Source organism: Cryptosporidium parvum, chromosome 6, assembly GCF_000165345.1.
Source record: "Cryptosporidium parvum Iowa II chromosome 6, whole genome shotgun sequence".
NCBI classification, from domain to species: Eukaryota; Apicomplexa; class Conoidasida; order Eucoccidiorida; family Cryptosporidiidae; genus Cryptosporidium; species Cryptosporidium parvum.
Window position 1 is genome coordinate 788828 of NC_006985.1, and position 24596 is coordinate 813423.

At 30.4% G+C, this 24596-nt stretch overlaps 9 protein-coding genes across 9 annotated transcripts; 4 read left to right on the forward strand and 5 right to left on the reverse strand.

The window, feature by feature from the left end:
• Window positions 1-421: 421 nt before the first annotated feature.
• cgd6_3390 (membrane associated protein with 2 transmembrane domains at the N-terminus and a phosphatidylinositol 4-kinase domain at the C-terminus) lies at window positions 422-6898 on the forward strand (the record flags this gene model as incomplete). The annotated part of the gene is made up of 1 exon (XM_627684.1): window positions 422-6898. One exon carries the CDS (start codon window positions 422-424, stop codon window positions 6896-6898), a length of 6477 nt encoding a protein of 2158 aa, XP_627684.1.
• Window positions 6899-7311: 413 nt separating this feature from the next.
• cgd6_3400 (protein kinase) lies at window positions 7312-10251 on the forward strand (the record flags this gene model as incomplete). The annotated part of the gene is made up of 1 exon (XM_001388299.1): window positions 7312-10251. The coding sequence occupies one exon, from the start codon at window positions 7312-7314 to the stop codon at window positions 10249-10251; it is 2940 nt and encodes a 979-aa protein (XP_001388336.1).
• Window positions 10252-10496: 245 nt separating this feature from the next.
• On the reverse strand, window positions 10497-13283 carry cgd6_3410 (tubulin, gamma tubulin complex protein 3; the record flags this gene model as incomplete). The annotated part of the gene is made up of 1 exon (XM_627685.1): window positions 10497-13283. One exon carries the CDS (start codon window positions 13281-13283, stop codon window positions 10497-10499), a length of 2787 nt encoding a protein of 928 aa, XP_627685.1.
• A 706-nt stretch (window positions 13284-13989) lies between these two features.
• cgd6_3420 (translation initiation factor EIF-2B epsilon subunit) lies at window positions 13990-16368 on the forward strand (the record flags this gene model as incomplete). The annotated part of the gene is made up of 1 exon (XM_627686.1): window positions 13990-16368. The coding sequence occupies one exon, from the start codon at window positions 13990-13992 to the stop codon at window positions 16366-16368; it is 2379 nt and encodes a 792-aa protein (XP_627686.1).
• Window positions 16369-16515: 147 nt separating this feature from the next.
• On the reverse strand, window positions 16516-17397 carry cgd6_3430 (RRM (2xRRMs) domaincontaining protein; the record flags this gene model as incomplete). The annotated part of the gene is made up of 1 exon (XM_627687.1): window positions 16516-17397. One exon carries the CDS (start codon window positions 17395-17397, stop codon window positions 16516-16518), a length of 882 nt encoding a protein of 293 aa, XP_627687.1.
• A 324-nt stretch (window positions 17398-17721) lies between these two features.
• On the forward strand, window positions 17722-18291 carry cgd6_3440 (hypothetical protein; the record flags this gene model as incomplete). Its single annotated transcript, XM_627688.1, has 1 exon — window positions 17722-18291. One exon carries the CDS (start codon window positions 17722-17724, stop codon window positions 18289-18291), a length of 570 nt encoding a protein of 189 aa, XP_627688.1.
• Window positions 18292-18425: 134 nt separating this feature from the next.
• Window positions 18426-19275, reverse strand: cgd6_3450 (EBNA1 binding protein 2; nucleolar protein p40; the record flags this gene model as incomplete). The annotated part of the gene is made up of 2 exons (XM_627689.1): window positions 18426-19090; window positions 19200-19275. The coding sequence occupies 2 exons, from the start codon at window positions 19273-19275 to the stop codon at window positions 18426-18428; spliced, it is 741 nt and encodes a 246-aa protein (XP_627689.1).
• A 1371-nt stretch (window positions 19276-20646) lies between these two features.
• cgd6_3460 (hypothetical protein) lies at window positions 20647-22989 on the reverse strand (the record flags this gene model as incomplete). Its single annotated transcript, XM_001388300.1, has 1 exon — window positions 20647-22989. The coding sequence occupies one exon, from the start codon at window positions 22987-22989 to the stop codon at window positions 20647-20649; it is 2343 nt and encodes a 780-aa protein (XP_001388337.1).
• Window positions 22990-23601: 612 nt separating this feature from the next.
• cgd6_3470 (hypothetical protein) lies at window positions 23602-24333 on the reverse strand (the record flags this gene model as incomplete). Its single annotated transcript, XM_627690.1, has 1 exon — window positions 23602-24333. The coding sequence occupies one exon, from the start codon at window positions 24331-24333 to the stop codon at window positions 23602-23604; it is 732 nt and encodes a 243-aa protein (XP_627690.1).
• Between the last annotated feature and the right edge of the window lie 263 nt (window positions 24334-24596).

A 24596-nucleotide genomic window follows, 5' to 3' on the forward strand; every position in this document is an offset into this window, starting at 1 on the left:
GGGATGATGGCCAGTTCAGAATTATCAATAAGGTAAAATAATTTACGAAATAAAAGTAAGCACATTTCAATAAATAGTAAAATATAAATAAAATAAATTTTTTTTTTCTCCAAATAGCATAATATATTTTTTATGCCTTTTAAGAGGAAGAACTTTATATGGAGTGTGGGGGGAAGATCAAAAAATATGCTCTGAAAAAAAGAAAAAATTGAATTAAGAAAAAATTATTATAAAACCAGTCAAATAAATAAAAATACATGAAATAAATATAATTCCAGAATAATATTAGTAATTAGAAACTTTTTAAGTCAAACTATTGACTCACAGATATATGATGATCATACAGCAATTGGCTATATGTGAAAACTATTAGAGTAAACTTAATATTAATTTCATTTTAAGAACTCTATGAAAATCCAAAATGAGTTGTGGGAATAAGTACTTTTGGAATTTGGAAGGGCGTGATCCTGCATTAGCTTTATTGGACTTATTTGAAAATGGTAAAAAATATAATTCTTTGGAAACATTAGTGGATTTCTTATCAAAAAACATTGTTTTGCTTGAAAACATGAAAAACAACTCAAATTCTAAAAAGGAAGGCTTATTCAATTTCTTATTTTTGTTTCAAAAGCTTAATGGAAGACCAACGGAAAATGAGAATCTAGAGCCCGTACCATTACTCTCTTTAGATTTGAAGCTTGCAGATACAATACTTGTGCAGAAAGCTCTATTAAAGGATCTAGTATTTCTACTAGGCAACAGAGAGTTTGATGTATTTAGGAGACTATATAGTCTTTTAATCAAATTTGCTCCTTTAGATTTGAAGGATCTAATCAGCATTGAAAAGAATCATGGTTCAATGATATGTATTTATTTCACAATTTATTTTTCCATATTGTTGAATATATTTGGATACGAGAATATTGGAGAATTTAGAAAAGGAGAGGAAATTGAGGAGCTAAAATTAAATTGGATTAATAAATTTGTTTCTCAAATAAATGATTTACTGGATTACTTTATTGATAAGAAAACCAATCTTTTGAGAATTACGGATATTAACAATGACTGCTTAATACTAATCTTTGCATTAATCCTTTATTTGATAATTTCTATTATCGATATAGGAAGTGATAAGATGACTGAATTTAAATTAGTAATCATAAAATTAATAAAGATTCAGCTAAGTAATTTAATGTTCAATTATTGGTATTTGAAGATTCTATTGATTATTATTGAAAGAATTGGCATGGATTTGACAGTTTCTGAATTAGTATTGGTTGTTCTTCAATATCAAAAATTCATTGGTGAACAATCTATTAAGATAGAAAATAATAGTTTCGACAAATCAATGAATAAATTGGGAGTATTTGAAGTTCATATTGTTACTCACTTATGTAGAACATGGGTGGTTAAAGAAATAACTCTCAAAAAACAGCTTATGGAGTTTGTTGAACAATTTATTTTTACATATGGAAAATTGAAAGAAAAGAAATTTGATGATTATTTTTTGAAAAAAGAAGATGATTTATCAATGTTGGATCCGATTAATATTGTCTTTATAAAGTTAGTAAGCTTGTTTTCCAAAGCATTTGGAGTTTTTATGACGGGAATTGATAAAGAAGAATACAAAAATAAAGAAATGTCAGATTCAAAAGAAATTGACAGTCTGGTTCTGCTTAATTTATTGGAAGAACTTCTACAAGGAAAAAGGTCCCAAAAAATATGTGGATTGATTCTATTTGATTCAATAAGAATGCTTGTCAGTGTTTTAACAATCGTTGTTGACCATCGAAATTTTGAAAGTGAAAATTATGATATAAAGAGAGAAATTATTCAAAATGATCTTGTCATCGTTAACTTACATAAGGGAGGATGGAATTTGAAGGCTTACAAATGCATTGACTTAATTGAAAAATTATTTGAAGTCATCACTCATTTGATTATAAGATACAAAGAAGATTATAAAGAGTTGAACAATTCTGTTAATACAATTTCTTCTGTTTCTTCTTCATCAACAGGCTCAATATTTAAGACAACTAGTTTTGACATTTCATTATTCCTGATAGTTTGGAAAAATTATGTGACTCTAATAACAAGAAAGGAATACAGAAATGATCAAATCATACTCAATAAATCCATTCATCTTATTTCTTTATATCTTGTTAGTAGAAAATACAAATTGGATATCCTATGTGAGATTACATTTCCAATCAGTGAATATAGTGATAATTTACCAATATTATTGGATGAAAGGTATTCTGATTTGATTGACTTATGGACCATTTTATGGAGGAATTATTTGAATGAAAACATTCATCTCTTTTACAATAAGAGAGATGAAGTAGAAAATATTTTCACAGTTCCAAATATCAATTACTTTTTTGAGTATCTAAGAATTTTGGATCAAGTTATTACACTAAATAATGGAATCTCATCTCCGGGTTTGGCCTTAAGTGATAAAGAATCTATGCATGCTCAGAAATTCACCACCAAGGTACTTGAACTTACTGGAATTATATCAAGTATTTTAATTTGCCACAAAATTGTTCATTCTTCTGATAGGCATAATACTCTAATGGCAATACTTTCAGCTTCAGAAAATCCTAGAATAATGTCTGAATACATTTATAAACAAGCTACTAATTCTCTTCAGTTTGACGGTGCATATATATACAATTGTCTAAAATTCTTCAGAGAAAAATGGAGTTCCAGTATTAAAATTCGAGTATTTTCACTCATTTCAGACTTATATATTTCTATTATGAAACAGAGCCTTTTTCAGTTTATTCAATGCTTGTTAAGCAATTTTTCAGTCAGAGGAGGAATTTTTGAGAAAAGTTTTGCTCTTTTCAAAATACGTGGGATGAGAGGAATCATTTCCGAAGAAGACTTTGAAGTTCTTCAACAAAAGTTGACAAATATTTTTTCGTACTCGAATTCTGATTTAGATGGGGACTTGACTTCATCTCTAATTAAAAATGAGATATTTTTTGGATGCTATTCTATTGATCTCTATTACACAATAAATAATATTCAAAAAGGGTGGCAGAGTCCTTCATTATCTATTACCCCATCTTCTCCCAAGACATTTCTAAATAAGAAAAGACACTCATCATTAATGATTACAGATTCAGAAGATGTATATTCTATTATTAACCGATTAAACCCACTATTTGATCAACTGATCAATGATGATGATTATTTAAAGTTATTCATGGATACTGTGGGTGAAATTAGTAAATGCTACTTTTACTTTCTATTTGAAAATAAAAGTTCTGATAGTGGAGGAAGAAGCTTAATCGATCAGATCTCAAACTTTTCTACAATATTTGGTGTCAAATTTGAAGACGAAAAGTTCATGGCAAGTATGAACTTAAAGAATGAGCTATTAAAGAATGTTAATTATTCCAATCCAACAGAGGAGGTGATTGTGGAGAGATTCAACTATAAATTCTATTCTCAACTAATAATCAGGATGATATACTTATGCACATGGATGATTGTGGATAATAATTATGAGTCTTATAAATCGTTATCTGATTTATTTGCTGAGAAAATACTAAATGGACTTTTTGGAATATCTAATGAAGGTGGGAATGATACATTTTCATACAAGTCCAGCCAAGGAAATGATCAATTTGATAGGTTTAAAAGTTCACTGACTGATTATTATGTCTTAGAACACTATACAAAGTTTGTATGTATTATTTGGTCAATAATTTCCTCAATGGATCCAGAGTCTATTTTTAAGAGTTACATTAAAATTCTTGAAAGGGAATCTTTATCGTATTATCAGCTTTATATTTTACTAGTTTTTCTAATTGAAAGTTCTGACTGGTTTATTCATCATGGCTATTTCCAGCATATTAATTTATTAAAGATATTAAGACAGGTGGAATTAATGACTTGTTTATCGTCAGCATATTTACAGGTAAAAGATGAAAATAAGGAAAAAACATCTCAAATAAACTCTTCAGACTTACACTTGAAGATTTTATTGGTTTGCTTGATTCAGAAATCGATAACAGTAGAAATATCAAAAGAAGTACCTTTAGAGTATTATAAGAAGAAACATCCAACAATTTCAAAGACCAATCACAATGATTTGGATATTCCACAGATAAGGATATACAAATTTAATAATAAATTTAATCAAAGAGATGCGTACATTAATGGAGGAAGGTCGATGATAAGTACCTCATACTTCCTTTCATGCCGAATATTGCCGTATTTATGGTCATTTTATGAAAGTTACCCAACTTATAAAGATATTTATACGAGATTATTGCAATCTTCTACACAACTTACAACTTATTTGGATAATTTATGCATAAATCTATATGAAACGAAGAATTGGCAAGGAATGATGAACAATTTCAATAATGTACATTTAGAATCTTCAGTTGAAATATATGATAACAGACTAATACCTTATAATCAATATATTGTTTTAGAGTATATTTGGGAATATTTTATTAATGGAAATACGATGATTTTAATTGAAAAATACGTCTCAGCATTGATATTTTCGATATATAGCTCAAAAAAAGTGGGATTCTTTGAAGTCTGGTTATTATTATCTTTATGGAAGAGGTATCCAGCTAGGATATATAGACATATGATGAAGACTAGTAGCACTTGGATTGTTCCATTTTTAATGGATCATCTAATTCACTATTCTATTTTGGTTAAAAACAATTATATCGGAATTTCTTCACCAGAGAATGATTTAATCCGCGTTTTTAATAACATTGAGTTGGAAAATACATTTTCATTCTTGTTGTATCATTACCATCCACAATATTATCATGATAGAATGAGTGGTAAATATTTCTGGTATAATGCAAGTAGTGAGCAAGGTTATTTGAATAAGATTAATTCTCATAATACTGAGATTAAAGGATTAGTGATGAATTGCAGATACACTCAGGGAAATCATCAATTAGTATTACAGTTCCACGATTATTTACATTATATTGGTCATTCACTTCCATTCCCAGTGGTAATTTACTTATTAAGTAATCAATTTTCATCAGAAAAAAAGAAGTTCATGTCAAATTCACATCATTTTCACAATTATTTCCATCATAATCTATATACAAGCACTTTAATTGTTTGGAGTTGTGTTAGGTCGTTATTATTATCTCAAGAATCTGAATGGGAGTTATTGTTACTACAATATATGGAAATTATTAAAAGTAACAAAAGAAATAACCAGTTGGTATTAACTGGCTTGTTAGATATGGCATTAAAAAGCACAAGGTTCTCTCAAATATTGTGTATATACACCAATAATCCTAATTCACCAATAATGAATATATTTCAAAAAAGTTTATTTAAAGAGTGTGACTTTTTATTAACTTGCAAAAGCATGAAAAGTTCTGAGGAAAATATTGAAAGGAATGAAGAAGATCAAAATATGAATGGGAGATATGAAAAAAGAAATAGTTCAGAAATTCATGGAAAAGGTGTTATAAATCGTCTAAGAACAGTTCAGGATAGTATGGAGGGATTGAACTTGAGAATGTCAAGTGTCTCTTCCTTGATTAATAAATGTTTTGATACTATATCAGAGACTTCAGAAAACTTGAATAGATCTAGTCTAAATATATTACAATTTGAAAATAAAAAACATTCTTTGGCAAATGTTCAGTTTTCCTTCTTTTATATACTTTGTCAGCTTGGTGAGATGGCAAAGTATAGGAATAGAAAAGAAGGAGGATTAGGTTTACCTATAGAAGAAGATGATAACCCTTCAGCTTTAATAGGAAGATTAAATTCAAAAGAGATTGCACAATTAAAGTCAGAGATTGCTCAAGATTTATTAGCAAAGATTGAAAACGTGATACAGAGGAGGGAATACAAAAATGTTCCCTTTTTGAATACAAACATGTTAAAATCGTCTGAAAACAAAACAAAACTTTTATCAATAAAGAAGATTAACAAGCTTAAAATACTTCAAAGTGCTAAGAATATTCCATATTTACTTTCACTACAACTAACAGATCATAATTCAGATAACCAGGACACATTAGTAGATATTCCAAAAACAGAACCTGAACAAGACTATGAAATGACCATTAATTTGATCGTGAAATGTAATGATGATTGCCGCCAGGATGTAATAACTATGCAATACATACATGTTTTTCAAAAGATTTTTGAATTGTATAATATTCCTGTATGGCTATACCCATATAGAATTCTACCAATGATGTTCAAGGATATTAACAATTCAGTAATATATGGAGGGATAATTGAGTTCATTGAGGAGAGCATTTCTCTACATGAGATTCATGAACTTCATTCTGAAGGTGGACTCAAAGCCTATTATGAATCTACTTTTGGTGGTAAGAATAGTCATATTAAAAGATTAGAAAATGATAACAGTGTTAGTTATGAACAAGCCAGATACAATTTTATCTCAAGTTTGGCAGGATATTCTATAGCTTGTTATGTCTTGCAGATCAAAGATCGACATAATGGAAATATTTTAATCACAAAGAATGGGCATATAATACACATTGACTATGGATTTATTTTTGATATTTCTCCAGGAAACAATTTACATTTTGAAAGAGCAGCTTTTAAGGTAACTCAGGAGATGTTAGATTTCATGGATGATCAGGTAGACTTATTTGATGATCTTTGCTTGTCTGGCTTTTTAGCTGTAAGAGAACATGCAGATTTATTGCTATCTTTAACACAGATGTTGATAAATAGTGGTATTCCATGTTTTCGTGGTGAAACAATCAAGAAACTTAAGGAAAGATTACTGCTAAATTTTTCGCAACAGCAGGCATCAAATATATTCTCAAAGAAGATTCACTCAGCTCATAATCATATTACGACTAAAGGATATGACCTCGTACAGTTTATCCAACAGGGAATTAAGTAAATCAATACTTAGAGTATTTTTGGATATTATTTTCCGCACAATTTGAAGCCTCCATTTTTCCTTTAAGGAAAATATTAACAAATTGATAAAGGTACCGAATTTCAAGATCACTTGGCGCCAAGTTGGCGCCGAGAAACACTACGAGTTAATTGAGGATGTATTAAGAAAAAAAAAAGTCAGAGATAAGAGGAAGTAATTGTTATTATTATTTAATATTGCATTTATTGGATTAAAATAATTGAAATAAAGGTATCTATTATATAAATTGGAATCTAATTAACAAAAATAAGGTATTAAATAGTGAAGGAATACCTAGTCAATATTAAGTAGACAAGGGGGGAAGGATTTGAAATAATACATAAGCTGATTTCATAAGGTAAATAGTGAATAGAATAGAAGAACTTTAGAGATATATGATAGACTCGAACCAACAACAGAATGGTTTACCTTCCACATTTTTTGGTCAGTCTGGGATAGGGTATAAAATATGTGATCGACTTGGAGCAGGAAGCGCTTCGGTGGTTTTCAGATGTAAATCTGTGGGAAGAGTTAGAGAAGATGGAATAATGGTACCTATTGATGAGGAATATTTTGCTGTGAAAATTATTGATATGAAGTCGATATATTTGACTCCAGATTTTATGGATAAAAAGAACAGGTTATTAGAAGAAGCAATGATATTACACAAATTAAGACATCCAAATATTGTAAGCTTGGTTGATTTTTCTGATTCTGGTGATACATTTTACTTGGTTATGGATTTAGTTGAAGGGGGAGAGCTTTTTTACAAGATTGTAGAACATGGTTCACTATCAGAATCAAGTGCAAGATTTATATTAAAACAAGTTGTTGAAGCTTTGATATATATGCATCAAAAGGAAATAATTCACCGTGATTTGAAACCTGAGAACATTTTGATTGAAAAGTCATATCCTGGGGAGTATTTTGTAATTAAAGTAGCAGATTTTGGAGTTGCAAAGTTTTTAAGGCAAGGATATACACAAGCAAGAACTTTGGTTGGGACACCACAATATTGGGCTCCTGAGGTGTTAAGCGCCTCTAATAGTGGAGAATCTTATGGTACTGAGGCTGATTTATGGTCTTTGGGGGTCTTATTTTATGTAATGCTTGGCGGAGCTTTTCCATTTGATGAAAGAAAAGGCAATTTAGAGCGTTTAATTAGAGAAGGAAATTATCATTTCAGATATCCTCGATTTAAGAGGGTTAGTGAGCAAGCTAAGCAATTGATTAGGAGACTGTTAACAGTTGATCCAAGTCAGAGGATGACTCTTTCTGAGTTAAAAAATGATCCTTGGATGAAAATTAAGTGTGAAAATGAGCCAAATATGGCAGACATACAAGATAATATTGGCTCTCCTCTTCCTGAGAGACATGAAATCGTACTATTTAAATCAATGGAAGATGCTAATAATACAACTTTTAGCAAAGCTATTACTAAAAAAGAGACTATAAAGATGATTGAGACAGCTGAGAATGGTAAAGGTTTTTCAATTCAAAATAAATCTATCAACTCATCAAAAACATCATCAATTATGGACATTAATAGCTTGTTAGATCTTCAATTAAGTGTTGCATATAAGCTACATGGAATTTATATTGCTTTTAGACATAATTCAGCAATTTGTAGAGTAATTCAGCAACACATTCACAAGTGGAGAATATTACAACAAAGATCTTATATAGCAATTGGGAAGTTTAAACAAACTTGTGAATCTGTATTGGATGAACTTCCTGATTTTTTATTAGCAGTTAACACAAATGAGCCAAAGCTTGCAATTGAGTTGTTATCGCATGTCAAAAGTTTAGTAGATGTAACACAAAATGATGTTGAAGATATTCAAAGCTCTTACAACAATTTTTTATTTGAATTATCCAATTTTGTGGAATCTGTGAGAGATATTAAAAGAATTACAGAGACAAGTGTTAATGCTATTCCATATGAAGCCAATAAAGAAACATACGAAACGGAAGTAAGAGATCAATCATCATCTTTAACAGGAGGTGGTAGTTCTTCAATGAATTTGGATAGAAATAAAGAAGGATTATATGATTCTCGAGCAAGGAGTGATTTTGATTCTTCTTCAATGGATATAAGTTCAAATGGCTTTAACACAAATGAAAGTGTGAGTTTTTCAAGATCCGGATCAAATATTATGAGTAATTCAAACGGTATTGGCAATGGAATTAAAAGTGAATTTGATCCAAGTATATTTATTGGTTATAATTCAGCAAGGGATAGAGTAATAAGAAAGATTACAGATATATTCTTAAATTCAGAAATTAATGCTTTATTTGATAATTTAGAGAATGAAGATCCAAGTTCAAAGATTACAGATATAGGTGGAGAAGGGAATGTTACTACTATGGGGGGGGTACCGGCTGAGGAATTTAACAGTAATAATTTATCATCAGATTTATCAATACAGGTTCATGGAAAGTCTCAATTTAATCAAAATTCATCATATATTACTACTTCTTTGGCAAGTACAAGAGACTTACTTTTAGATTTCTTGTTTCTCCCTGCTAGTATATGTAATGTTCCTCCAACAGGAGTTGAATCCCTACTACAGGAAGGAGTGGATTTTGATCTTCCAATCTTGTCAAATTTTGAAATAACACCAGAAAAACTTAATAGCTTGGGAAGAGATTATGAAGGTGGAGGTTCTTCCGGGGGTGGTTCTGTTGAAGATATGGCGAATGTTAATATGTATAGAATTGACAGAGTTCATACTAATAGCAATGGTTCAGAATTCTCATCTAAATCTGGAGCAAAGAAAATCAATTCTACAGAAAAAATAGATTCTCAAATGGCAACAGAAGAGTGTAAGAATGGTGTGGAAAATAGATTAGAAGAATCAATGATGGGATCAATGTCTAGTGGATTTGATTCTTTCACAGAAAAAGGTGGATACGCAATTCCAGGCTCAAATTCATCTACAATTTATGAACAAAGTGTTATAAAGAGGAGGAGTGAGAATCAGCTAAAGATTTCTTACATATTGGTAAGAGTTTTGGCTCAACTTAGAATGATTGAGAGTATACTAGGAAGATGCGTAGCTTTTTGGGGTAATATGAATATTATGATAGAGAAGATTTTACAGCTAAGGCAACATGCTGAAAGACTTTTAGGGTTTACAGGAAATCCCGTATTAAGAACAAGGTTTGACGAAAGGGTTGAATCATATAGAGAATTCTGGCAAGAGTTAAGAGATATTTGTGATTCCTACCTTCGCTCATCTCAAATTAGGCAACTAAGCCTTGAGAATCAGGTTCATGAGCTGCTTGATGCCGCCTCTAAAGTGGATACAGTTTTCAATATGAATATGAAATAATCCCAATATTTTGGTACGAGTGCTCTATGACTGTACCGTTGCCATTAATAAAACTACGACCACTTTTTACCTTCCTGCAATTCTAATAATAATAAATGAATAAATAATAATAGTAATTAGTGTTTATAATAGAATTAATTATTTTCTAAATTGCATAGTTTCTTTGTTTTGCATGCATGCATGCATGCATGGGACAGAAAAATAGGCGGGAAACAAGTTATAATAAGAATTATTAAAGATTTACACTAATCTAAGAACTTAATATGTAGTGTGAACTGCTCCAGGAGTGATTCGAAGAGATTGATTTGGAAATGAAGAAGTGGATCATACTGGAGATATTCTTGTTTAAGTTGAACCAGTAAAGTGAGATTAGTATGAAAAGTTTTTAAGCAATTCTTGAAATTGTTACTGGATTCATAAATTTCGTCTATTGGAGACGAAATAGTATTATCCACTTCAAGAGAGAGTATCTGTTTCAAGCCATTTTCGTGATCATTCTCATAAATAAGCAGATTGTTTAGGATGGTATGATTGATTTTACAAAGGAAGAAGGATGATTCAAAAAGGAGATCAAGACAAAGATATAAGCTCTGGGTAAGTTTTTGTTCTTGAGAGGGTGAGGAAGAGGAAGAGGAGGAGGAAGAGATAAAGAGGTTGGATTCTATGTAAGAAATATAGGTATCGTGTATATCTCTGATTTTGTGAATATTAGAGGCTTTTGGGAGAAGATTCTCAAATGATGACCAGAGATAGCTGATAGAACTGAATGAAAGAAGGTTTTGGATGGTATTTAAGGTGATAATAAGACTTCTAATGAGACAACTGGATTGCCTGAGGAGTGGGGTATTATCAATGGAATCAGAGGGAACGCAAAGTTCACTTTGACGAAGATATTTAATGAGTTTGATCCATGTAGAATTGAGTTTATGAATTGTAAGTTTGAGCTTCCAAATAGTTTTGAAGATCCTTTCATATCTTTTAAGGTGATTTGTGGTTAATATTAGGGAAAGATTAGTTCTTTCTGGAATATTAAAATCTAGAGTAAAAATATCCCATCCACAACTTCCTGGTTTATTATATTGTTGAGAATCTAATAAGGATACCTGAAAATGATCTTCAAACTCAAATCTAGGAAATGATCTTTTGGTATTTTCAAAGATTTCTTCCAATTTCTGAAGGGAAACAGATTCTGAAGGCTTATCTAGTTCATTTTCCATGTTCTTTATTAATAAATCCGAAAAATCACCATTAAAACATATAAAGTAATCTCTAATGATCTTGAGACGAGAAATTAATGAACCATTATCAGTTATAAGATCCTTAAGCTTAGTATCTAATTGGGCCTGAAGTCGATTTAAAGTCAAGTGTAATGGAGTTCTATTCAAATCAGTAATCATTTCTGAGGTTATCTCAGGAATCCCAAACTCATCAACAAGTTTTACATCTTCATCAGGAGGTAAAAGAGTCTTAATAATTATCCTAGTTTCACAAATATGTATTATTTGATGAGCTGTCTCTATTAATAAGAAACTTGGTACTCGACTCTCATCTATTTTTATTCCTTCCGCAATATTACCCTTTATAAAAAACTCACCCAATTTATTCTCAAAATCTATCACAGTTTTTGATCTTGAATTGGTTGATCCAGGATCATATAAGTATCGTCTTGAGGTACCGTGTCTCAAGATCAAATTTAGATCTTGAAGCCAAACTGAAACGCATTTATGGAATAAATTTTCAAAGACTTTTTCTTGGTATTGGTTTCCATTATTTCTATGAATATTTAGACAAGAGAGTATGGAAGAGCAAGTTTGTCCAAATAGACCTTCTAATATAGCAAAGATCTTTTCTTTTTTATGATATTGATCATTCATTCTATGTAGTAATTTTCTCAAAGTTAGCATTGGTTTGTTAGATTTAAGAAGTTCTAGGTTTGGATTTACTCCAGGATCTAATTTAGAAAGTGCTATCATTGAATCTTGTACTTCGTTTTGTTGGCTAACTATGAATTGTAAGTATTCTGAAAGTAGATCTTGAGTAAATTCAGTTAATGTTTTTGTAAGCATTGATCTTTCTTGAATATAAGAATTCTCTAGTTCTTGTTTGTAATAGTTTACAATTTGGGTCATTCTTTTATATATTGTCCCAAAATGGCAGATTTCTGTTACAATTTCTCTTGTAGTTTCCAATGAATATACTGAGGGATCTAAGATGTAAGAATCTGTTGAGATATCGTATTTAATAAATTGAGCTTCAAATCCTTGTAGAGCATAAAGGATATCATGTACTAGAGCAAGTTCTTGTGTAGGAGAAAGTAAACACTTTTCCAAGACAAATAAAGGAACAGAATAGCTATCATTACTTTCAATAATACTGGATTCTTCTTTATATACTTCTAAACTATTATTAATACCTTCATGATCTCCATTATTATTATAGACAGAAGTAATAGAGTGATCTTTTGAGCTGTTTCTGGTTTGAATTGCAAATTCATTATTTCCCATTGATGGTGATGAAGCTGAATATATATTATTAGAATCTTTGAATCTACTTAAAACAGGACTAATAGAATTATTCAAGTCTCCAGCTTCTTTTAGATTGGAAATTGAATTACCAATATTTTCTTGATCATACTTGTCTCGTGATCCGGTATCGAATAATGGAAGTAGGAGTCTAAGTATTTTATCTTGAAAGCTACTGGTTTGATTTCTGGGTGAAGAATTATTCAGTTCAGGAATTGCAAGACATAGGTTTGAAAGTTTATCATATAGTCTATTGAGTTTGTGTACTTGAGTTGATCTTCCATTGCTTAAAAGTAACTCATGTGCATCTTCAAGAGGATTTCCAAAATTTAATTCTTTTACTCCAGAAACTATATGAGATTTAATGAGCTTTAAAGAGGCCAGATAGCATTTTTGAGCAAGTTTACTTCGTTCTGAAGTTCTATCTTTGAGTATGTTACTATTTTCAATTTCCTTGTAAACAAGTTCCTTCAGTAGTTCTGGGATAATTATGGGCTTTTCTGATATCATTGTTTAAATATATATATTGGGATTTCTTTGGATGTTAAAGTAGTCCAATATATTGCCGCTTTTACTACTACTACTACTACTACTACTACTATTAATACCACAACTAATGAGCACTAATTTATTAGTAATAGTTCCTGAAAAGGAAATGTAGGAGTAGCAAGAAAGAGAAAAATTGGAAATAGACTTTAAGAACTATTTACATTCAAGTATTCCCACACACATACACACACAAAGTTACTTATTTTTGTTGTTTTCCTTTCTTTTAAGCCACTTTTAATTTACATGCGAAAGATCTTGAGACGTTAACTTGTTATAAGCTTGACAAGAAACCACACCAATCAAAATTAATTAATTCAAAGATTATAAATTAAATTATTCTTACAGATTTCTATTTAATTATCCAAATTTTAATGATTTTTATTTTTTCTATAAATTTTTTTTAATATTAAGTTACCCGTGATTTTTTTCTAGTTGATATGCCCTAAAAACACACTTTCCCGCCAAAACATTCGGTACTTAAAAAAAACAAGCCGGTATACAAAAAAAAAAATAACTTTGGAGGAAGAGAGAAGAAATAATAATAATTCAGACATAAGTTTTATGAGCTTTGTGTTTTTGGTAAATTTTAAGAAAAGATTTTACTTAAGATACTGACCATAGTGTTATTATTAGCTTTGCTGTATTTATTGGTATCGGTAATTAGGTGATGGATAAAAAAAATACCGGATCAGTAACACAAAGCGTGGGAGGAAATAAAATGAGCGAGTTAGAGTTTACATCATTACCAGCAGTGGTAGTAGTGGAAAGTTTAGGAGTAGATTCATTTTTACCAATATCATGTGAATTTCCTGAATCATTATTACCAATAAATGGGGTACCGATAATTAATTATATAATTGAGATGCTGCTTAAGAATGGTGTAACTGAGATATATTTATTGGCGTATTCTCATAAGGATTTGTTAATGGATCACATTGAAGGATTAAAATCATCCAATAAAAAGTTAAGATCATTAAATATTCAAATTATTCAGCTTGGAGTACATTGTAATTCAATTGGAGATGCATTAAGAGATTTAGATTGTCAAGTAGATATCAGAGACGACTTTGTTTTAATACAAGGGGGATTGCTTTGTGTGGCTGATATAAAGGAAGTAGTTCAAATTCACAAAAAGAAGAGAAGTAGTCAGGTACCAAATTTATCAATGACAATGATATTTATGGAAAGCCCACCATTAAGTACATTAAGAACAAAAAAGAATGAGAATTTGGTGATCTATGATCAGGTATCGAATGAATTGGTTCATTGGGGTAAATTTGATGATGATTACTGTTCCAGATTGTCAATGAAGACTTTAATGAGGAACTCGAGTTCATCTTATTATGGTACAAGTAAATGCATCATTAGATATGATTTATTGGATATAGGACTTGCAATATGTTCTCCTCAATTGCTTAAGACTTTTTGTGAGACCTTTGATTTTACTGATCTATTTAATGATTTTGTGCAAAATGCATTAAGCTCTGATATTAAACAAGATGTAATAGATGTTTCAATAATGTCTCAGTATGCTGTTAAGATCACAGACTTTAGGACATATCATGTAGCACAACAACATGTATGTGAAGGATGGGCATTCCCAATGGTACCGGATTATTGTAGTATATCAGGACAGAATGTACAAAGATACCAAGGATTTAGTGTATTTTTGGGAGATAATGTAAATATAAGTCCAAGTTCTGAGATTGGATCAATAGTTACTATAGGGAAATCAACAAAGATTGGAAATAATTGTAAGATCTCGGATTCTTTTATTGGTGAGAATTGTGTGATTGGAGACAATTGCATCATTAAAGGATGTTCAATATTAGATAATACCGTTATTGAGAATAACGTTGAATTGGATTCAAGTTTTATTTCGAGTAATGCTAAGATTATGAGTAATGTAATAGTGAATCCATGTTGTTTAATAGGATCTGGGATTATTATTCAAGAGAATTCAAAAATTGAATCTTTTAGTAGGGTATCGAGATATATTTCAAGATCTATACTACTTGAGAATCTAAAAAATAAATCTCAAAAAGGTTTTGAACAAGATGAAAGTGAATTAAGAAGTAATAGTAACTCTCCAAGTATGAATTCTAGACGATTTAAACTTTTAGATGAGACGGATTTATCTTTATTAAGTAATATGACAAAAGATGGAGCAATATTGAATGGCGTGATTTGGCCTGAAGATAAGTTAGCTAAGCTGGAAAATCACGAGATCACAAATGAGGATGTACTTTCTAATATTGTTTTATTTGATTCATCTAGAAACAGAGAGACTGTTTGTAGTAGTGATTCAGAAAGTTCTGATGATGAAGATTTTGATGGAGAGATAATTAGAAGAGGTAGAAAAGGCATTCAAGGAGGTACCGGAGGGTTGAATAAGGTTAATAATGGAGAAGAGGAGGATGAGGATGATGAAGAGGAAGATGAAGATTCACGGGAATTTTTTGAAGAGTCTGTGCTACTTATAAAATCTGGACTTGAAAATCCGGTACATATGTCTAATAAGATCTTAGAGTTGAAAGGATTAAGATTTGCATTCTTTAAAGATGATCTTGATATTTTAGATACATGTATAATCATGGCATTGGATCTACTTGGTAAAAACTCAAAGGAGTTTCTGGTGGAAGAGAAAGGGTTTAATAATAATAATAGTACTAGTACAAGAATAGATTTGGATAGATTTAGATCATTTTGTGAGAAGAAAGGCATTTTAGAGCTGGTATCGGCTTTTAATAGGTCTGAGGATGAAGCCTTTACTGGCTTAATTTGTTCAAAGTTGTTAGAATTTGCTTTAAAAAAGGATTTCCCTCTTCCTTTTGGATCTCTCTTAGTTACTTTTGAGAGATTGGATCTTATTAATCAGTCTTTCATCCCAAATTGGTATGATAGCGTGATTGGAGGATCAGGAACTGAGACCAAAACAAAAGATGAGGTCTTATCAATTTTGAGATCAGACTTTGTGGTGAAGTACATTGAATGGCTTAAAGAAGATGAAGAAGATGACGAAGAGGATGAAGAGGATGATGATTAAAATAAGGATAGCAGCAAATAATACAATAGAAAGACTCCAATAATGGAGAATGATAAGTAAAAACTAGGATTAGTAGTACTTCTAACTCATATAATTTATTTATAATAACGGTTTGTTTGTTCAATATAAATATAGGAAGGTAATATATTATTCATTTGAATGAAACGGAGAGACGGATCTAGAAAGTGATCTAGTTCTACCGCCCGTGATAACTTTTTTATCTAATGGTACCTTTGTATCAGATAGAGGAGGGGAAGGAGAAGGAGTGGGAGATCTGGGCTGATAAGAGTCCTGGTTAAAACCAGACTGGAGTTTAAGGTCGTTATTTAAAGTATTCAAAAGTCTCTCTTCAATCTTCTTCTTAATGGAATAGATCTTTGATAATTTACTATCCCATTCAAGTTTTTTGATCTGTTGATATGCAAGAGGAACAGGAATACTTTCTAAATTTAATAAGGTATCGTTAATATCATGAAGATTAGAATTAGTCTCTAGATTTGATGGAATATATTTCTGAATTTCAAAGTCGGAAGAAATCTCAATCTTTTCACCACTTTCTAAAGTAAGATATCGTTTTTCTATAAGATCTGCAGCAGAGCTTTCATTTTGAAATTCTATTATAATAGAATTGGAGTTAATATTAGGATCTTGTCTCTTAATACTAACAATTTGTCCATATTTCTGAAAAATGGATGTAATTCTCAAGTCTGACAAAGAACTTGGTAAATTTTTTACCGATATTTCTCTATTTGAGACAATTCTTTTTTGCTCAGATTTTTGAATTTGTATTGGTGGCAGTACCGTTATTGACATAGGTACCCCAAGTAACGTTGAACCATTAAATCCAATACTTTTTGTGACACCATTTGAAGATTTAAATGAGATTTGGCAGAATCTTTGGTCACTTTCTGGGTAATTATGGAATTCAATATCAATAATTTCATCCTCAAGTTCATTGAATATATTAAGTACCGACTTTTTATTTGCAAGTGGGGATAAGTTTCTGATAAATACGCAATTTTCTGTCATATTAATGTGAGATTTTGAAGCAAAGTTTTTCTAAGAATGTATAATTGGAAGAATTAGAAGGAGTTCCTGTCGTCCTTAAGTCAATTCAGATGGAGATCCTTGATTAATTATATATAAATAATTTTATGTGGTTTATAAGAGAAAGAGATGTTGGATTAAAAAAAAATGGGATTTTTTTTTTCCAAGTCAAATTGCTGTGCATCATTGCCTATACCGGCGTATTACGAATTACCGGTATAGGAAAATAAATAAATGCCGGTATAGGCAAAAATATTAAAAAAAAAAAATAATAAAAAATATATAAAAAAGAAAATAAGTGACTAAATGAATGATTTTGATATTATTGAGTCGCAACTTGCGAAGATTAATGAACTCAGAAATCAGGTAGAAGGTATTGAAAAAACCAACTTTAATAATGTAAACAACAAAACTATTATAGATAAGAATTTAGAGATTTCAATAAGTTCAGAAAGTACTCTTCAAGAAAGATATAAATCTATAAATCTTCTTTATCTTGTTGGCCAGAAAAAGCTGATTAGGGAGATAATCAATACTCAAAGTCCATCAAATCTTACAAATTTGATTAAAAGAATGATTAATACTCCTCCAATTGGTGATTCTATAGAAAAGATGGCTTGTAATAGAAATACTTGGATTGACGAATCAATTTGGCAGCTTTCTAAAGTTAGTAGCGAAGATAATTCTGATAATACTGCTTCTAGTGATATTAATGATAAAGATAAGAACTTATCAGAGATTCTAGAGTTATTGAATCATTATAAATACCACTTTGACTCTTCACTACAACTTAGTGGAGCTATAAATCTATCAATTGGGATGCTTAATAATTCCAATAAAGAAGAATCCATTAACTCTTCCTCCTCCCCTAAGTAGAAATAAATACTAACTTTAACAAAAATTCTAGTAAAGACAAAGAATCTTTCTAGGTAGTAATAAACTAATTATTATAAATAAAACTCTAAAAAGTATATTGTACTACATTTCTAACCAGTAACATTTGGAAAGGTTCATTTCCTCTTTCCTCCTTTTCTTCCTTTTCCTCCTCCTTGCTTAGATGGTTTATTAGTATTCTTAGTTATCTCAAAGTTATTTGTCTTACTAATATGCTTAGATACCTTCTTATTCTTATTAAGATCAGATTTCTTGGAATTTTCAGAAAAGTACTTATCAAAAGATTCTTCAATAGAAGCACTATTTTTATGATCACTCTTTTTCCAATTCTCAATTTCCCTCAAATTCTTCTTGGTTTCTTGCTTTCTAAGTTTCTTCTTCTCTACCTGGATCTTCTTAGTGAACTTTTTCTCAACATATTTTTGTTTTTTAAGTTCAACAGCCTTTATTTTCTGCTCCTGTTTAAGTAAATCCATCTTAATTTTCTTCATATGTTGGTCTGTTTTAAGCATTTCAGCTAACATATCATCTGGTCTATTCCAGTTTATATTCATCTTTTCCAAAATTTCACATCCTTTATTCACATTTCTCAAAGTATTTGAATAAAAGTATGATTCTCTTTTTGTATTATCTTTGTAATCAATCTTTTCCTCATTTCCTACCTTATCCACTATAGCTAAAGTTTCTATAAAAGGTACATTTTTCATTCCTAATTGAATCCCATAGTCCAAAGCTGAGATCTTTCTCTTTATTCCTTCCTCATCCAAAACTAATTTATTCCCTATTTTAATTAATGGAATTCAATTAATAAAAATATAAAGTAAAAAACAAGTTATTAAGTAAATTTTCTGTATTAATTTTATTCCTTTCAGGTATTAAACTAAACTTACCTCTATCAATGCTTATTCTCTCTCCTTGATTATCTTCTAAAACGTGAGTTTCCAGCTCACTGTCAGAATCTGACATCCTTGCCTTTAAGTTTTCTCTTATCTATTTAATACTTAAAGGAGACAAAAAATTTATCTAAATAAAAAATAACAAGTTTATCAGCAAGTTCTACTCTGCTTGTATACTTGTTTTTTATTTTCTTTTAAATTCACACCCTCTTTTACTAATTAGTAATATTTCCTATTCACTTTTTTACCCTTTTTTTGTAAAGCCAACAATGTCACAAACGACATTTGGCGCGAGCGCCATGATGCATAATGCCGGTATAGATACCTTTTAAGTGTAAAATAGGCAAGAAAAAAAAACAAAAATTTGTATTTAATAAATAAATATTTATATATATATATATATATGTATATATAAATATACACAAAATAAATAAGGGATTAAATATAATTCTTGAAATTTCCTCTATTTCCCCTTTATTATTTTATACTTTTAAATACCAATTTCTCAAACTGGAAAATATTGGTTTAAATTTAGGTGAATAAATCACTAATTCTCACTTTATTGAATAGGAATTAGATGATATTTGATTTTTTTATAGATTTATTAAGGAAAAATATTATTAAACATCTTCCTTTGAAATAGAAATGAATAGCAGATATTTTCAGTGTATTGTCTAAAGTTTCTTAATATCGTTTGGATATTTACGAATTTGAAATATTATTATTCTGAAAATGTGGTTATAACAATATTTTGAATCCAAATTCTGAATAGTTTTTCTATAAGAAACAAAATCTTTGTTAACCAAAGAGGTTTTTCTTTTTTAATGTAAATGCAAAGAAGAAAAATAGTAATAAAGAAACGATTAAAGCTGAAATGTTGAACAATAGTTAATATCTTTGATATAATTCATTTTGTAATTATATTCAACAAATTCAGTATCTTGCTTTTAAGTATTCAACGAATATCTTGTAATGTTACCGACGTAATAAGTATTGATTGCTTATTAATAATGATTAATAAAGTGCTTCCAAACAATTTTTTTTAATCGTTTAACAATATTATTGAATGAGTAGTTGATTTAACTGTTTGTATTGAAAAATCTTTAGATGGTAATTCCTCTACTCTTATTATTTTGTTTATATTATTAAAAACTCAAATTACATCTTTTCCCATTGTTTGACAGAAATTTTTCAATGGAATTCAAGACCATATAATATTAAATAACGTAGGTGTTTCCATTTCTTAGGTTTGAATTTTCCTTTAAACAATATTACTACTGAAGTATTATTTTCTTTTCCAATGAATTTAAGCGTTTCATGTTGGATCTTGATCCAATAATTTACATATTTATTATCATTACGATATCTGATAATTGTGCATTAGTGTTAATAACACTCAAGCTATTCTTGTAAGCAGTATTATGTTTCGAAATAGTCTCACTTAGTTTCCTGACACATTTTGGTCTTGAAACTGAGTAGTAGTTTGAGCCTTTAGTTGATCTTGTACTTTAGACTTTGAATCCGATTGAGTCACTGTCCTTTGAGAATCTGTTGTTACACCTTGGGCACTGTTATTAGTAGTGGTAGTAGTAGAGGTATTAGTAGCAGTTTTAGTGGTAGTTGTACCAGTATTAGCACCAGTAGTAGTGGTAGTAGCAGTGGTAGCACCAGTATTAGCAGTAGTAGTAGAAGTATAGCTTGAATCAATTTGTGCCATATACTCTTCTTTGTATGTAACCTTTGAATCTTTGTCTGTGGTTACAATAGTGACTGTTGCTGTTCTTGTAGTTTCTCCAGTTTTTGTGCCAGTTGTAACATTCTTTAATGATAAATCACTAACATATCCTGAAATATCCATGCAGGCATTAACATTAGTAGATGAATCGGTAGTGGTAGTTTTATTAGTTTGAGTAGTGGTAGCTTGACCAGCAGTAGCTTGACCAGCAGTAGCTTGGCCAGTAGCAACTTGGCCGGTAGTAGTTTGACCAGTAGTAGCTTGAAAAGTGGTAGCTTGGCTGGCGGTACTTTGAGAAGCAGTAGTTTGGGAAGCAGTAGATTGAGAAGTAATAGTTTGAGAAGTAGTAGTTTGAGAAGTGGTAGCTTGACCGGCAGTAGTTTGAGTAGTGAAAGTAGAAGGAACAGTAGTAGTAGTAGTCATCCTACTACAATCTTGGAAAACTTGATCAACAGTAGTAACTGTTGATCCATCAGCTTTAGTGACAAAAGTTTCTGTTCTTGTAGTTACACCATCTACATTACCTGATGCAAATCTTGTGGTTGTTTTTGTAACAGTTTCACCTGATTGAGTATTTGTTGAAACTGTCTGGTCAAATGTTTCTTCAGTCTTTGATGTCTGCTTTCCATCAACAGAATAAGTTTCTCTTGTAACAGTTCCTTTGTAACTTTTTTCTGTAGTTCCAGTTTGTACAGGAGTAGTACTAGTAGTAGTAACACACTTTGTTCTGTCAGTATTTGTTTGTTCCTTCTTTGAAGTATAAGTACCATCAGTTTGGTAAGTTTCAGTAATTTTGATTTGTGTCTTTCCACTCTGAGTTGTTTCATATTTTACACCACATTTACCATAAGTTGTTTGACTAGGTGTTTGAACTGCTCCATAGTAAACCTGAGCACCGTTGAAATCTTGATCAGCCTGCTGATTGTTCTGTTCAGTTTGTTTTTGTTTTTGTAATTGTTTTCTTGCTTGGTCTTGGCCTTGAATGGATGTTTCATATCCTGCACCTCTCATTGTTTCCTGGCATTTTGTCTGTTTACTATTGACTCCAGAATAACCATTATTTGCCACAGATGTGTCAGTTGTTTCTTTTGATACTTCAATATCTATTTGTCTAGAGGTAATTGAACCATTGCTAAATGTTTCAGTCATTGTTGTAGTAGTTTCAGTTTTTGTTGGTGCTTGATAAACAAAAGTCATTGTATTATCTGTTGTATCAAAGTAACAAACCTGACTTGTAACTGCTTCAGACTGAGCAGTTCCTGCTTTACAAGTGGTAGCAGAAGCAGTCATATTTGATGTACTTTTTTTGGCACTTTCACTAGAAGGTTTCACTTCTTGGGTAGTAACAGTCTTTGTAGTTTTTACTTTCATTGTTGTACTTGTTACATCTTCAGTACTAGTCTTATTAACAGTCTTTTGAATTTTCATACCAGAATCGAAAACCGTTTCTGTATTTACTGTTGAAGTGTTAGTTACTGTATTATTCTCACCTTGTTTTTGAGTACCTGTTGTTGCAGTTTTCTTAAATGTAGTAGTAGTAGTAGTAGCACCAGTTGTGAAACCAGAAGTATCAGTAGTACCAGTAGTGCCAGTAGTACCAGTAGTAGTGGTAGTGGTGGTAGTATTAGTATCAGTAGTGGTACCAGTAGCACCAGTAGTGGTAGTGGTGGTAGTAGTAGTAGTACCAGTAGTGCCAGTAGCACCAGTAGCACCAGTAGCACCAGTAGTAGTTCTGGTAGTAGTTCCAGTAGTGTTAGTAGAGCCAGTAACACCAGCAGCACCAGTAGTAGTGGTCTCTGGAGCTGTAAAAGTAACCTTACTGTAAGATTTAATGCTACCAGAAACTGAAACTGAAGATGCAGAATCACACACTCCTGTTGTAGTTGTAGTTGTAGTCGTAGTTGTAACGTCACCAGATGTTTCAGTACAGACCTTCTTTGATTGTTCTTCCTTTGCTACGTCAGAAGGACGCTTCTTAGTTTGTTCGCTTGTCATATTTGTTTCGCAGTTGGTTTTATATTGATTTGGTGATGAATTTTCTACTTCCATTTCTTTTAATTCTTCAGCTCTTTAAACGTTATATTAAAACAAGAATTTTACTTCTTCTCTTAAAATGCTGTAATATTAAGGTTTAAAGCAATATTTATATTTATATAATAAATAATAACCTTGTTATTCCAAAGATTAAACAAAGGTTTTATATTACCTTGAATTGAAATATTTTTAATATTTCTTTAGCAATTCGTTTTATTGTAAACTTATTAACAATTTTTACTTGAAGTTATTACATAGAAAAAAAAAGAAATTAGTTATTTATTATGCTCTTTTTCGAGAATTAATTAATATTCAAGTTTAATTTATCTGAATTCATTTGAATTAATAAAAAAAAGAAAGTAAGAGGGGGTGAGCATAAGCAAAATAATTACTGACAACTAATTGCATGCGCATGTACTTGCATTATCCACATGCGCATGAATTGCATACTTTCATATATCGGAGTTTACTAACAAAACTGACGTAATATATAAACAACACTTTATCCACATGAAAGTCCCCCTTTTAAATTAATAAATAACAAAATCGTAAGTAGTAAAAAAAAAAAAAAATTAATGAGACCCAAGTTTTAGGCCACAAATTTCTTCAAAGTAATAACTTAACAAACTAATATAATAATGGAGCATCCTCAAGATGCATACCTCTACATATTGGACAATTTAGTCGATCATGTTTAGGTCCTAAACATCCGCAAGTCTCTGCTGTTTTATCTATTGCATATTCAGAGTCGCAATTTCTAAGATCATTTCTCAATTTCCTTGCTTCCTCAACAGGATAACTCTTACATTCAGAAAATACAACTCCACACCTATTAGTAATCATCTCAAATATTTCTCTCCTATTTTCTTCTGAATCAATATTTGATTTTGAAGGAATATACTCTAAGTTTCTTTCATTATCCAAAATTTCTTCTTCTAAATTCTCATCTAATGCAACTAAACTATTCTTTGTAGATTGTTTACTTAAAACAGTTCCAGAACGTGTTGGTTGTTTTGAGATTGTTGAATCTTTTCTTGAAGGTAAAGAAATATAGGAACTTTGATAAACTATGCTTCCTTCATCATTTACTCTAATTGATTGTTCAGTTGCAAGTCTTAAAGCTTCAGCCTCTGCTATTCTATCAGCTTCTGCTCTAGCCATCATAAATCTTGTATTATCACTCTCAATATCCATAAATGTTGAACTATTCATTTTTCTCATTGAATTCAAAGAGTCCAAAATTACTACACCTTCTTCTAATTCTTGTTTTGTTAAAATATCCTCTGATAATGATGGGAACTTTCCCATCCTACCTGAAAATGCTTCATATGTTTGTGGGACTGATTGTTTACCACCCATTTTTTTTTAATATTATTAATATTATCTATTTATTTATCTATTATTCAAATACACTTAATCCAATCAATTCTTCTTATGTAAAGCAAAATCGTTAATTATTATAATGATGAATTAGTAATAATTTCGAGATCCTTTTTATCTTGGATAAAATCTTTATTCTTTTTTAATTAATTAATTTCGTATCTGGAATTCTAAATCCATATACTTAATTAAACTTAAATTGCCAATAAAAAAAAAAAAATAAAGAGAACTCTCCCTATATT